The sequence below is a fragment of the Falco peregrinus genome, chromosome 2 (genome assembly GCF_023634155.1).
Source record: "Falco peregrinus isolate bFalPer1 chromosome 2, bFalPer1.pri, whole genome shotgun sequence".
Classification (NCBI taxonomy): domain Eukaryota; kingdom Metazoa; phylum Chordata; class Aves; order Falconiformes; family Falconidae; genus Falco; species Falco peregrinus.
Genome location: NC_073722.1, coordinates 115,113,388 through 115,128,487, shown reverse-complemented (window position 1 = coordinate 115,128,487; position 15,100 = coordinate 115,113,388). Strand labels below are relative to the sequence as shown.

The 15,100-nt window shown below is 42.3% G+C and overlaps 1 protein-coding gene across 1 annotated transcript; it reads right to left on the bottom strand.

Annotated features, from left to right (window-relative positions):
- Positions 1–64: 64 nt before the first annotated feature.
- FN3KRP (fructosamine 3 kinase related protein) lies at positions 65–8,014 on the bottom strand. The gene is made up of 6 exons (XM_055796143.1): positions 7,841–8,014; positions 5,206–5,357; positions 3,687–3,778; positions 3,107–3,189; positions 2,573–2,695; positions 65–1,850 (listed from the first exon to the last, which is right to left on the bottom strand). The coding sequence occupies exons 1-6, from the start codon at positions 7,979–7,981 to the stop codon at positions 1,512–1,514; spliced, it is 930 nt and encodes a 309-aa protein (XP_055652118.1). The 5' UTR covers positions 7,982–8,014; the 3' UTR covers positions 65–1,511.
- Between the last annotated feature and the right edge of the window lie 7,086 nt (positions 8,015–15,100).

Sequence of the window (15,100 nt, the reverse complement as noted above, 5' to 3'; positions counted from 1 at the left end):
AGCAGCTCCCCAAGAATGAACACAAGCCGTAAGGTTTTAATTCAGAAAATAGAGACGACAATAATCAACTGGAAAACTTCTTTATTTAAGCAACAAGGTAAAAGTAATAGCTATTCTACCAAGCAAGGCTTTAAAACTTTTTGTAGAAAAAGTTAAACAGCCAGTGAGAAGAGAAGTAGAATTAAGGAAAGAAAGTTATATCAAGTGATAGTCTTCTCTAAACTTGCTTCCAATTTGTACAAGTAACTGCAAAACCAGCAACTAAAAATCCCTTAGTAATCAGCCAATACCCAGTGAAAAACAGTTTTAGTTCATTAAAGTCATTCCCAAACACTCAAAATGCATGTTAGGAATCATGCACCCCTCTCACCTACCTGGTACGCTTGCACTGAAATATCATTACCAGCCTACATCAAAAAGAGTAGAATTTTAGTATTACCATCTTGCAGGTACAAGAAATAGCCTGTAAAAGCTATCCTCAAAGAAATTCTGACAGGGGTGTAGAGCCACTGTTTTGTGAGTTGCATTTTAACTTCCTTTGGTTTCCTGTCTCTTATCCAAAGAACTACAAAGTGCACAATAGTGGGGACTGAACAAAAAGTGTTAGTTTATGGCACCTGTAGTCTAAATCTACAGAAAATTTATGTGAAGCCTGTACCACGACCAGACGGCATTATCCTGTGGGCAATGACAACAGTCAGAAAGTACATCTGTTTGTATTAGTGAGAGAGTACATCTTCACAGGCTGTGTACACATGAAGTGTCCTACCTGAAAAGATCTTTAAGAATGCACACTATTGGACAAAAGCATATTCAAAAAAAAGAAGAGAGTGCTAGTTCTGGTGAAAACAAAATTGCTGTAGGTAAGAGCCCAATGAACAGCAAGCACAGAACAGCACACAAGAATGCCATGAGGCACCAAAATGCACATGCCAGAAAAATTATAAGCATTTTCACACAGCTTTCTGACAGAACAGGAAGCAGTCTCAGTCCAACAGAATCACATTAGCATAATGAATAGCAAGTCCAAATCATTTTTCAGTTTCTATTACATAATTTTCTTGTTGACTTTCAAAATACCCTGTTAACATTGTTCTCATGCACATAACTGGCCATGGAGAGCTTAAAGAGTCTAAGCAATCTATCATAAAGGTCAGGGGGGGCAGCAAAAGGCAATAAGCAGCTTTCTAGCCATCTCCTCAGTGTTTGATTTGTATTACCTCACCTAGTCTCAAGTACACAATGCTTTCTTGGCACTGACAGATCTTTTGTGCAACTGAATAAACTCCTTCCTTAGCGATTTCCCTCACAAAGTTATTCCCAACTATCCTAAAAACGGATGACACTGTTACACTTGATATTCAGCAGGACTCACTGATTCTAGGTCTTTAACCGTGCAACAAGGTCAAGGGTCTAGTAGCTTTTTTAAAAAAAATTACTACTCCTGTAGTTGCACTACCCAGTGTGGGGGTTTGCAAGCAACATAGGAAGTATTCTGCTTAAGCAGCAAGTCACTTTATAAGGTTTCTCATAATGTTTAAAGACGACCCTCTGTACCCTGTACCAAAATGGTTCCAATGGTTCATGTAATGAAAGAGCTGATAAAGCTTCAGGCGTTTCTCAAACCCTGCAGCTTTTGGAATTTTACTATGATAAGCAGAGTAAAAAGAACTGCTGAAGCCACCAAACATCCCAGCTATTGCAAGCTCATACTCTGAATGGCCGTAGAAAGAAGCCGGGTCGAAGATGACTGGCCCAGAATCATCCTCAGCTACATTTCCTCCCCAGAGATCCCCATGCAGGAGAGCAGGAACAATTTCTACGTCACAGAACAAACTGGGTATCTTCAGCTGCAGGGGGAAAAAAGCAAGATGTGTAAGTACTACATTTTAAGTTGAATGATTGTAGACTTTTATCTGCACACATACAGAATATGAATTGAAACTTAAAAGTCAGTTAAAAACCAACCCATGACTTGCAACAGTACAGGAGGACCTAGTCAACAGAGGTGCTGACAAAACCAAGAAGATTTCTATTTTTCATAAAAGCCAGCAGCTGAAGAATAGTTATCCAATGTTTTCAACAATAAAAAAAAAAATTTAAAACCGCACTTGGTGCTGCAATATCGACCTGCTTTAATAACAACAGCCACCACCCATGTCATCACAGAAGGCTCAGGGATCTCCCACCAGCCTTGAAGAGATTTCTACAAATAGCTAACACTGCAGTCACTTAATTAGATGCAAACCTTAAATGAATAATGATGTACTTACATCCATTTCTGCTTATATACATCTCTCACCATGAACATGTTACATGGAATGAGAAATGTGAACTCGATCTAGCATTTCCTAAACAGTAAGGGGAAGTACTATTTGGCACACATTCACTTTGGAATATCAGCAGAGGGTAACGTGGCAAAAGCCATTATCACTTACAATAATGTGCATTTTTAATCCCTAAAAGCTGGGGTCTCTTTACCAACAAACAGGAATTTCATTTTATAAAAAGGAAATCTAAACAACTGATACCTAGCTATCACTATAACGAGAACTGAGAGAATTCCTCCTACCTGAAGTTGTGCCCAAAGTTCTCTTGCTTCCCTGTCTCCTGAATTCTTTTCGATCATGTCCATCTGAGGCTGGATTCTCTGTTTGGCGAAGAAAGTCACCCAGTCATTCTGCCAGTCATTCACCTGAAGGGACAGGACTGCAGATGTTAGTTCTACACCACACAAAAGACAGACTTTCTTCTTTTTCAAATAAAGCTCTGGAGGATTATACAGCCTTTGTACTGGTACCATCCAGAACGGTAAATGCTACCATTTAACAGAATGTTATCTTAAAATATTAAATCAGGGGAGTAAATAATTTTGTCTTAGTGATAAAACCCAAGAAACTATGAATCAGAGATATGAATGTCCAATGCAGCTACCTGTAAGTGCTGTCCAAAGCACTACTTTCCTCAGCAGCTGAACAATGTTTTTACTTTTTATGACTCCACAGCAATACATCCATTTCCATTATGATAATTTTGGCCCTTTGTGTCACTGAAGGGAAAATAAGGTAAACTTAAAATTCTATCAGTTCGATGAAGTACAACCTACCTGTGGAAGATAGCCACAGCAGGTAACTGTATGAAAGCCAAACTGATCCACAAACTGGACTTCCATTTGCCCTTGACCTTTACCTTTCAAACCAAAGACAAAAATCCAATACTAATGACAAGATTCTAGGTATCTACAATGCAAATGGGCCTTAAAAACTATGCAAGGGTACAGTGCTGCTTCTACCGAGAATAAAAAAAATTGCACCTTAATACTTTTTTTGTTATAACAGTTGTTGCTGTTGGTTTTTAAGTTTAAAGCTTGATGTAAAGCAGCTGTATTATAATCTTCATAATCGTATTGTGAGGCAGTCTATCTCCTCTGATACCATCATCCTTGCAAAAACTGTGGTCTGGGATCGCAAGGGTCCCAAACTGAAATGTTTTTCTTGCAGAGATCCAAATAAAGCAAACAAAAGCAAAAAAAAAAAACCAGACCCCTGCCTGGGTGTTTCATTCAAATCTGTTTTCATAACATCTTTAGTGTAAGACAACAAACTTATCCTGAAGTAACAAAAGCTATTTCAACTACTTTTTAGATCATTAACTAGGTTAAATTTGCTAACAGCTGTGTACCGTACCAACTGTGCTCTCCTCTTTCTTCAGCTTCTCTCCAAGTTGTTGGTTATGAAGGTGGAGATCAGCCAGTTGTGTTCCAAGCTTTCCTGAATGTCTAAGAAACAAAAGTACTCTTAGCAACACTAACACATGAATGAATCCAGTTCTTAATATTCCAGGAGTTATTTGAAAAGATTTATCAAGTAAAACAAGTTCTGCATCTCTAACAAAGTACATGTGCAAAATACTCTGGTTATAAACACCTCCTCTTCCTACAAAGATTACACATTAACATATAACAAAATGTACTTACAAAGTTGCTTCCGACAACACTATTAATAGTGAAAGTGAGCAGCAATTTTAAGTTTAATAACAATGAGAAACTATCAGTTCTAATTTCTGTGTGGCATCATTTCTATATGAGCTTTCAGTAAGATAATCTGTATGAAAAGCATGTGCAAGATGATATGGGGCGGTTTTTTTGGCAAACTGTCTTTGGGAATTAAAGCTACACAAGGTTCATCCTCTTCTTCATACCTCTGTCTCTCAGTCTTCAGCTTCTCCTCTCTAAAAGGCCTAGAAGATGGAAGTCAAGCGTGTCTTTTTTATGTATTTTTAACAAAAGCTTATCCCCTACATAGTTCAGAAAGTCTTACAGTAATCACAAACAACTCTAACCACCAGTTGCCTCACACGTTAACAAAAGTATGTTCCTTTCCCCATCTTTGACCTCACATCTTTCCCTGTTCTGAAGGTACTGTCATTTAAGGAAAAGTTATTTCTTCATTTTGTTCCTGTTAACACAGATTGTAGCTATTCCCTGAATTCTGTACGCCAGAGGTTGCATTTGCACACTTTTCATCTCAATCAGCCCAAACACAACAGGATTTCTGCTCTTTCTCTTGGAGCTCACTGAGGGCTCTTAATGAATTAGAAACTCTCTGGATAAGCAGGATGAGGGCTAAGACTTTATGCTGGCTGCAGAATTTCTGAGAGTGGGATAAGAAATTGGTCATGCCCACTTTCCTAACGGAATCAGACAAAAGTATGCACCATATTTTAATTTACTCAAACATGTGTGCCACAAAGAAGGACCAAAAATCTGAAACTGTCTTGGGGAAGTGCCTCTGCATACTCATCACAACCCATTTTAAACATTGGTTCTTATACCAAAGGCAAGTACATGAAACAGGCGATCAGGTAGGTCATTTTCGTTACTGTAAAAATCACGAATTACCAAAAAAAAAAAAAAAAAACACACACACACAAAACAAGCAAACAAACAAAAACCTAAACAAAGAAATCGAAACAAACCCAAAACTAAACAAAAACCACACTCACTTTGTGGTGTATGACCAATTTGCTAGGTGAAATATTATGAAGTATTTCATACAGTTCTCTGCTGTGTAATTTCCCAAATGTGTCTTGAATTGCTTTTTTAAAAAAAAAATATACAGGTTTCCCCTCTGAAAACAAGTAACTTGACTGTCGTAACAGTCAAAATTTCTGGTTAAAGGATGCAAAGATAATACCATATTTTACCTGTTTAAGCCTCTCATTTCCAAATGTTCCATCACAAACAGAGTACTGCCCCCAGGCACGTCTATAACTTTGATGGGTTTAGGCACTTTTATTGTTTGTGTTTTCAAGATGGCTTCCAAACTTGCCATTTCTCCCTCAAACATTCTTCTGGCCTGCCAAATGTTAAAGGAAAGCATTAGTCTCTATGAATATCAGTCACAGGTAAACAAAGCTCTTTTACAAAACCAGTCAAGTCTGTAATTGTTAAATAAAAAGCTTGAAGCAAGTGGTTACTGCATGCACAAGATACAGATAAATCCACACCACCAGACTTGACAGTAATTTTACAATTACAGAAATTTCACTTCACAAACTGACTTCATGGAAGTGACTTAGGTTCTAGCATTCTCTGTAGTCATAAAAATAACTTAGAAAGCGTGTTTATAATTGAAGGAGTACAAACTGCAAACATATAAAATGTAAGCAGTATGTTATTAATGGATTATCACAGAATCACTTCAGTTGTAAGAGGCCTTTGAGATCATCAAGTCCAACTGTTAACCCTGCGCTGCCAAGGCCATCACTAAACCATGTCCCTAAGCACTGCATCTATGTGTTTTTTAAACACCTCCAGGGATGGTGACTCCACCATCTCCCTGGGAAGCCTGTTCCAGTGCCTGACCACCCTTTCAGTGAAGAAATTATGCTGCAAATATCTAGAAAGCTATGGGCAATATACATCATCAGTTGAGAGAATAGAAGAACGGTGATGACATTCACAGTCTTCATGACTTTCCTGACACAGACTGCTGAGGAATATAGCTGATCTTCAAAACAGTCCAATCTGCAGTCACAGAATTATTTTTCCTGGCTTATTTCTTTTGCTTCTTGAGGACAGAGGGGGAAAAACCCCATCAAAATATCAATGACAGCAACCAAATGCCCCTTACTGCACTTGCACACAGAAATCCTCAGAACCCAAGCCACTACCTACTGAATCTGCTTTGAAGACATTCTGAATTTAAGACCTATTTCTGCAACTGCTATCCACACAAAGTAAAACCTATTCTCTTGAGTTGCTCCACTGACATCACTAAACACACAAAGAAATGCTACTCCAGAAGATTTAGGCAGAGATTGCAGGAAAAGAGTATGTGGGAAATCTACAGTATTTGCTAAAAGCCAAAGCAAAGAAATAATGAATAAAACAGAATACAAGCCCTTTAGTATTGATATATGAAACACAGCCAAAGGACAATTTGCAACAGACTAATAATTCCAAAGCCTAGAGGAGATTAAGAATGAAGAACTGCTGAATTACAGAAACATGAGTTAGCTTTGTTCAGAGGAAATCAGTAAATGCTGTATCTCTATCTAAACCATCATACTAGGTTAGAGTCAGCTGTTAACTTTAATAGAGTAAAACCCACAGTGTTTTCCAAAGAACTTTGTTTTTCTAAAGAAACTGCTGATATATACCCACCGCTGCACACACAGCACAGCATTATAATACAGTTTGGCAAAGTTTGCTTTAATCAACACTCAGAACACACACACAGGCAAAAGCATAGAAAATGAAATGATTACTGAATAGAAAAATCTATGCAGATGTTTTTTTTCAAGCCCTACCTTGTAGCTAACTGGACTGTATACCTAAATACACAATTAACAAAGGCCTAAGCAGAAGGGCTATATTCCTATCAATTCAAACTATTTCCAGCCTAATGTAACGCAGGATAACCCTCTCATATTTTCCCATGTTACCACGTCAGTGCATCCATCCAGCTCCCTGATACGTACATAAAGAGTAAAGAAATTTAGAATGGTTAGAGCTGCATATGTGCTTTCAAAAACATTCGTTTCCTGTTAAAGGCAAATACAAGTTTTGACTTGTGTTCTTCCAGTGAAGCTACTGTACAGGCACAGGCGTAGAGTACCTTTGAAGTAATTCTTATCTGATCTTTCCTTTTGTCAATAAGGATGCCATACAGGTACCCTGCATTATACTTGTCACTACCAGATGCAGGCAACTACCTTCTGCAGTAGCTGGTACCAGGTATTGAAAGAACAAAGCTGAAAATCTTGGAACAACGATTGTGGAAAAATATAATTTATTGAGAAAAGCTCCTTCTTATGTGCAGGGAATTACTAGTTTTGTTACAACAACGAAAGATGCACACCCTCAGCGGATAATTTTATACCTCCCAGGTTGCTCCAGATGCTTTCACAGCATACGCAGCCACGTCACACCACCCTTACCCCAGCCACAGGTGACAACAGCATGCCACAGCACTGGACACACAGCACCGATACCGCCTCCAGCATGCCACCAGAAACGCTGCTGCCCGTCCCAGTGCCCAGCCCCAGCCCTGGGCACCCACCCCCACCCCACCCCGGGCACCCGGCCCGCAGCGCAGGCCCCGGCCGCAGCAGCCGCCAGCCAGGCGCCCACAGGGCAGGAGCTGTCGACCGAAGCCGCCTCCCTGACACCGGCGGCCCACATTTTACCGAGCCCAGCCGGCAAACCGTCCTCCATCAAGAGGCTGAGGCCGGCCAAGACCAGCCTACCGCGCGTCTCCTCAGCGCGACCGCCCTCACCGCTGCCGGCCGCCCCGGGCCCGCCACACGCACCCCCTCAGCCCCTGCCCCCCCACACCTCCGCCTTGGAGTTGCTCTTCACGTACACCCGGCCGCGGTCCGTGTCGTAGCTCTGGCCCTGGCTGATGCAGCCGCCCCCCGAGTGCCCCGTCGGCCGGAGCACGGCGGTGCCCAGAGCTCCCCTCAGCGCGTCCTCCATGCTGCCCGCCGCCGCAGGTGCCGCACTGCGCCTGCGCCGCCAGGGCCGCGGCCGGGAGGCGCTGCCGAAATGGCGCCGCCAGAGGCGGGGAGGCCACCGGGCGGCTGGGGCGCAGCCCCCGGTACAGCGGGCGGCAGGGCTGGCCGTGGATGAGGGCTTGGTCCTGGCCGCTGGGGAGGGACCGGGAAGGCGCTGCTCTATCCTGGCTGAGGGAGAGAAGCGTAAAATGGCTTCTCACAGAGAGGAGCGGGGCGCTGGGCTGCTGGGCCTGGCCTCGCCTCAGCGCCTCGGCGGAGCGGCGCGGCTGCGGCCCGGCGGGGGGAGGGGGCCCCGCGCCGCCCCCGGGAGGGACCCCCGGCTCGGGAACGGTGCGACGTAGTCCCCGCGCTCCGGGGACGTGTTTTTACTGCAGAGAGCCCGAAAATCCGCTTTGTTTGAAGTCATTTCCCTTGGGCGTGTGTTGAATTCTTTCCTACTGTACATCCAGAGGATGCACGTCAAGGAAAAGATGTTCCAGTAGGGCAATATATGTAACAAAGGCAGTGGACAGTTTTAAAATATTTGGACTTAATGTGCTTTCTGGCCATTACAAAGGTCCATGCTCAAATTCATTCCGTTCTTCAACAATAACAAGAGCAGCTTGCTATAATTGGATGCTGGCCAGCGTAGGTCTGAAGTAAATACGTTCTTTCCCATTAGAACTGGTTATTTCTTCAGCAAGTAACTTCTTATTTTAAATACAATTTCCTAAGTGTAGAAGCTGGTAAAAGTTCCTGCTGGTCTTTTATTCTTTTGTTTTTTAGTGCAAGATTGTGTACTTTCATTCTCTACTATTCCCTTACGTTGTATGGTCCTGCTGGTTGTAATCTCTGCTCCAGCTCCTGTTATCCCCCGCTGCTGCCTGTTCACTGTCATCTGCCTCGCCTGGGGTGTTTACAAGCATTACTGTGCTGCCTGAGTGACACCTACGGATATATATCTGCTTTTATATAGTAGTTCACACAAACAGCAGGTAGGATTAATCTAGAGTTATCGATACGTACCTTCAAACTGGAGTTTGCTTTGGAAATTTTCAGTTTGAGGTTTGGTGCAGGAGGATTATAGTTCAGGGTCCTCCAATAATTCCTGTGCAACAGCAAAATAGCAAGTGGTGAAAGGACTGAAGTTTTTTTATTTTCAGAAGTCTGTGTACCTTTTCAAGAGTTTCCATACAGTTTTACATTTGTATTTATTTATTAGTAATCTGGATTTTATTCATGTAGAAACATTTTTTTTTTAATTTGGCAGGATTTCTGGCTACAGCAATCCAGGCAGACTCACCATGAGTACTTTTGCTAGGCTGTTGTATCTGACCATTTCTACAGAGCCTGGAAAAATCATTAGTGTGCTGCGTTTGCACCAATTCCGCAACTTGTGCAATATATTAGACTTCTGTGCTGCACAATCCTTGTGTGTGTGTGTGTGATGTATTTACTTCCTTGGAAAGCACTCGATGGGAATGTACTGTCAGGAGCCAATGAGCTACACATTTTGTGGGCAGGAAATTTCCCATCTCAGATTTGTATGATTTAGTGCCTGTACCAAGAGTATTTGCATAGCAGATTTGTAACAGAATCGGTACTTTTTAGAAGCATACATTCAGTGTCAGTCTGAAAAATCCTGCACTGACAGATGATAGCTGCAGCTTGGGCTTTTAGTCACTCAAAAGATGTCATGAGCATGCTAAATCTTACTTGCAGAAGGTTGATTGGATGGTATGTATTAGCTTGCCTTTTTGTGTAGCCGAGCGGGGATTTCACTTAATAGTGTTGGCTGTAGAGGGAGTTATAACTTGTGGATGTGACAGTGATAGGCTAAACCCCAAAAATCTGTGGCTTATTGAGAACCAGGGATAGATTAGTATCACTGGATTCAGATGTCTGCAATGGTTGATAAAGAATGATTGGGATTATGCTGAGGGAGAGTTTAATCCTCCATTTGCAGTCTAGGAATGAGCAGCAGGTGCTATGGAAAATAATGCTGTGAGTTTTTCTTTGAACCCGGTTTCTTATTCAGAAAGAAAAGGAGTAATGTCCATTCTGAGATCAAGGAGATTTGCTTTCTCATTTTGTAGTTTTTAGAGAACTGTGAGATTAGGAAGGATTCAAAACCCACATTTTTATTAATGACACTTCTGCAACTCTTGGAAGATTCCTATTGTGTCCAATTTACTTATTTATGTATTCTTTTCACAAATGTTAAATAGATTTAATGGAGTTAAAATAGAATTAAATGTGTGGCTCAGTCTTCAAATACTAAGTTGTAGTAGAATATTCCATACTGTCAGTAAAGAAGTTTTTCGTGCTGCACTGAAGAACAGCATAGTGAATGTTGTAGGGTAGAGAGCAATTGCCCTTTAATTCCTAGAATTTGACTGGATTGTACTTGTTTCTGATTGCGTCTGATCAGTTAGGATATCACAGAAGTTTGGCCAAAATTGTCATGTCAAGCTCATTAATAGCAGGATGGAGATAACCTGGAGGAGGAACTGTCAGCTTGCTTCCCAAATTAGAGTTTAAGTGTTCTGGAAGAAACTCAGCAAGCCCCACAAGACATTGCATTGCTACAGACACTGCAGAGCATCTGTTTGCAGGGGACACAGGCCTCCAACACCTGCAGACACTGGAGGTCAGTGGCAGCCAGGATTTGGGAGCTGCTGCTTCACAGATACACTTTTCAGTCTAAATTCCAGCTCCAAGCCTCCCTAAGCCTGCTGCATGCCATCTTTGGCCTCTGTGCCATAGATTACTGTTCCCCATTTGAAATAAACTATTGAATCAGACCCCAAATGTACTTAAGAGGACTACAAAAAAACCCCATAGCCATATACCAGAGCTGTTTGTGCAGTGCGGGGCTTGCCTGTGTGTGTACCACACACTTTTGTGTGTACCACAAAAGGCCATGTGGCAGTGTGGGTTGATTTTGCAATAATCCTTTCTTTCCTGCCTCCACTCTTTTCCCCCAGTGTATTATTTATTCCTATCTGAGTATTTTAAAAAGTTTGTAGCATGATACTGGAACCACCCCCTTTCCTCTGCCCTGTTGGGGCTCACCAGCAATATTTATCTTGTTCTGATGCATGCTGGCTTGCCTGCAAGATCCACAGTGGTTAACTTTCTGTTTAAAATAGTGTTTCTTTCTGTGGAGGAGAAGACAACTGGCATGCCGGGCTGCAAATTATTTGGTGAGTCATCAGTTAATATACACATCCTGAATAAAAAAGCACTGCAGCTGCTAATTTCTGTTTACTGCTTGACAGTATGTACAAGAAGGGAAAAGGTAATTGGTATGTGTAACCTTTTATTGGGTCGTTTAAATATATATACATACATGGAAAATATTCATTAGGGCTTTTTGGGCTCCAAGCCTCTATTTGTGTGAACATATGAGAAATGTGCTGTGAGCTTTTTGTCTTTTTTTCCTCTCCCACATTTATGGATAGACTGAGAGGGTGGATCAGGAAGGATGTAGGCTTTTCCATTACAGAAGGAGATGATTTATAAGACAGTCATCGAGATTTGTTGTTAGTGGTTGTTTTTCTCTCTTTTTGCCTCAAACGTAGTTAGCCTAAGGAAGAGAAATACATTTGTTGTTTTTTTAATTACTTGGGCCAGCTCTATCAGCAGATGAATGGAAATGGAATGAGAAGTTCCATTATCAAAATAACAGAGACATATAATATATATAACATAGCCTATAACAAAATAGAACTGAGATCTTAAGAGCAGAATTTGGCCACTGTTCAGATTATGCAGAGATACTGGAATTGGAGTCATTGATGTGTCTGTTCATTTGCAGAGTTAATGTCTTCATAGATTAGTTTTAAACAGTTTCTGTAGTGATTTCAGGGGCATGATTTGAGGCAAAATCTGAATGAAAGTGTGATCAAAGCTAGAGGACTTGTTCTTGCTTCTAGCAGAAACAGGAATTGGAGAAGTTTTTTGCAGAGTTTCCTGGTTTGGCTTTATCTTCCACTCTTTTTGATAAGGACTATGCCAAGTTGCCAGTGGGTTTTGTTGTTCACAGACTTCTGCCCATCAACAAGAAGTTCAGGGGTAATGTTAGGGCTTTTGGATCATTGTAGTAATAACGAGTAAGAAGTTGTGCCCTTTGTGAGGGTTAGAAAGTGTGTGTTTTTACATAAATACAGCTGTTTGCAAGGGTTTTCTTAATCCTGATCCAGAGATAATTATGATTATTTGCAGTTCTGTCTTTTGTTTAGCCTAGTTCTGTATGGCATGCTAAAAGAGCAATATTTGTGTCCTTATTTCTCCTTTCAGCTGCTCCTAACCAGGTTATCTTAATGCTTGAAAGCAGGTTAGCAAATATATTTTCTTTTATATTATTCAGACAGGCGATGGGTTAAAGATTTGTGGGTGTATTCTAGCTCACTAGTTCCTGTATAAAGTGTAACCATGAGCTGACCTCAAAATAATCCTGGGCTTGGCACAGATTTATGTTCCAAACATGATTACACGTAAATGTCAGAGAAGTGGAAATACTCAGGAAAGTGGAAACATTCCAGATTCTGCTATTTATGGCATCAAAACAGACATTTGAAAAGTATTAGTTCTTAATTTTCAACAACTGAAAAATTCTTCATATTTTGTAATTTAACAATAAAGGCAAATAACATTTAATTGTAAGTGCACTCTTATGACAACACTTGGGTTTTTTTCTCTGCTCTTCCTTACTGAACTCTGGGAAAAATCAAACAGTGCACAATTTCAGTAAAGCAAGATACAGAATAGTTCATACATCAGCATTTTTCTTACGGCATCTCAAAGCACTGCACTGAAATCTGTGGTTAAAATCCTGTGAAATTCATTTGTAATAGATGCAGCAGATAGCTTTGATAAGTTTGGAAACCTGAGGCAGAAAGAATTGAGTGAGCTGGCCAAGTCTGTAAGGGAAGCCTGTGTTCACACTGGGATTAGACCAGCAGTTTCCTGATGCCCAGGGCTGTACTCCAGCTGTCTAGAGGCTGCTTCCACAGGAAAAGGACAAATGACTACTTCGACTGCATTTAGCCTATGTCAAATTAAAAACTGAAATAGAAGCTCTGATAGATGATGCATCTGAAAGAAGAGCACATCTCTGTCGTTCTATATGTAGACCTTCAACAGTAGAACACTGGAGCCTGTGAAACTGTAGTTCATTGCTGCAGATTTATTATCCTACCTCCAACAAGACTTTGATTCCATGAAGTGATGTCTGGATTATAAAGAGGTGCAATTGCTGGATGCATGAGTATGCTAAAAGGAAAACTGCCGTTCTGACACTGGGAGTGTGGTGCTTTGGTGTTCTTCTGCTGGCACCAGATTAAAAGTACCAAGGAGTGATACAATGATTTTGTTAATTTGTATTAAATTAATACAAATTTAATAATAATAATTAAAAAAAAATAATTAACAAAGAATTTGTTAACTTTCTTTGCAATCTTTCTTTGCAATCCTAAAATAGAAATAAGCATATTAAGGCTTTTTTTTTAAGACCAGTAAACTGACACTTTATCATACCTGTACAGACAGACTTTTATTAGTCAAGGAATTCTTTGGTTTTCTTTTGAGTAGAAATACAAGGCATAGACATACCTTTCCATGTAGGGGTTATGTTTGGCTGCAGATAGTGCAGTGTCCTGTGTGTAAGGTGTATATTTTTCCTCTGAATTGGGTGTGCTTTGACCAAAATGTGTGTACAGGGTGGCGTCCAGTAAAACAAGGACATAAAGACCTTTCATGAAGCTCTAATTGTTATGTGGGGTGATACTTTGTACACATAGCACTATTTATCGATTTTGTTTCTGTCTGTAGTAGTTTGACGCTACTACATTTTCTCTTCCTATTTGGGAATTACTCACTTTAACAAGTATTTCTTACATAAGGTGGGGTTTTTATAATTGTATTTGCTGGCAGATAAGGTACAAGCAAAGGAGAAGGTGGTCATCAAGGGCCTAGCGTAGAGCTTAGGCAGTAAACATATGCATTAGGGTAAGATTTAAGAAACAAGATTTCCCTGTAAATCTTTCTCCAGTCACTTGCCCTTTTTCTCAGCAGCCTGGCACCTGGGGTTGGAGGTGATGCACCTGGTTTTAGAAACCTGCTGAATTCATTTTAATGGCACATGAAGAGCAAGCATTTATTCCAAGATGACCCCTTTCCCTCCGCTCCCCAAGTACCGCATTTTAGCGTAGGTTTTGCAGCATGGATAGGCACAGGTGGGCGTTTGGGTTTATGTGTTTATCGGGCTGGATTACAGGGCCAGGAGGGAATCTCGGCCTTGCTGAGTCTCTTCCGAGCCTCATCCCCGTTCCGTACCGCTACGCAGCAACGTCTGCAGGTGGGTGGCGAGAGGGCAACGTCAGCCAGTGCTGGTGCGGGCACGGTTAAAACAGAGCCCATCTCTTCTGGCTAGGAACACCCTAAAAATCAGAGTAAGGCGTGCGGAGGGACCTGCAAGGCCCGTAGCGACAGCGGCGGCTGCCCCCCTGCAGGAGGAGGGGGCCGCCCTGTTCCGGGCTGGCGCCAAGTCCAGCAATGTGCCTTGTCCAGAAATGGCTGTTACTTCCCATAGGCTTCTCCCCGCCGTTTCGCCACCACCCTACCCGCGTCCTAGGGCCGTTTGTCTCCCTGCGTGCGCTGGAGCTACTGCAGACCCGGGAGCAGAGCGCGCAGCGGCCGCGGTACGGGGTCCCGGCCAGACGCTGTCAGAGGGGCCGGGGCTCGAACTCACGTCCCCGCGACGCTCTAGGCAAAGCAGCGGGGCGGGGTGACTGAGTGCGATTGATGGGGGAAAGAGCCAATAGCCGCCTTAGAGCCGCCCTAGCAACTGAGCCGCTGTGTCTCGCGGGGAGCACGAGGAAGGGGCGGTACAAGTTTGCCTTCCCTCAATGGCAGCCGAGGAAGGCGGGGCTAGTGCTTGTTGTACGCCAATAGGGGGCTTGCAGCGCCCTTATAGGAGGGAGGGGGGGCGGGGCTACCGTATCGGCGCGCCAATGGATGCTGAGGAGGGCGGGGGCGGAAACGAGCGGCCCAATGGTGGGGCTGGGGGGCGGGGCCCGGGGGTCTGTCAGAGCGCCGC

Bases quoted from the DNA above. Each gene is read 5' to 3' on its own strand.
- FN3KRP (XM_055796143.1), bottom strand. From the start codon at position 7,981: ATGGAGGACGCGCTGAGGGGAGCTCTGGGCACCGCCGTGCTCCGGCCG. The intron at 3,779-5,205 runs GTAAAATATGGT...TTTGTTTCTTAG, and splicing joins GAAATGAGAGGCTTAAACAG to ACATTCAGGAAAGCTTGGAA. The intron at 3,190-3,686 runs GTACGGTACACA...TTGGTTTGAAAG, and splicing joins GAAAGAGGAGAGCACAGTTG to GTAAAGGTCAAGGGCAAATG.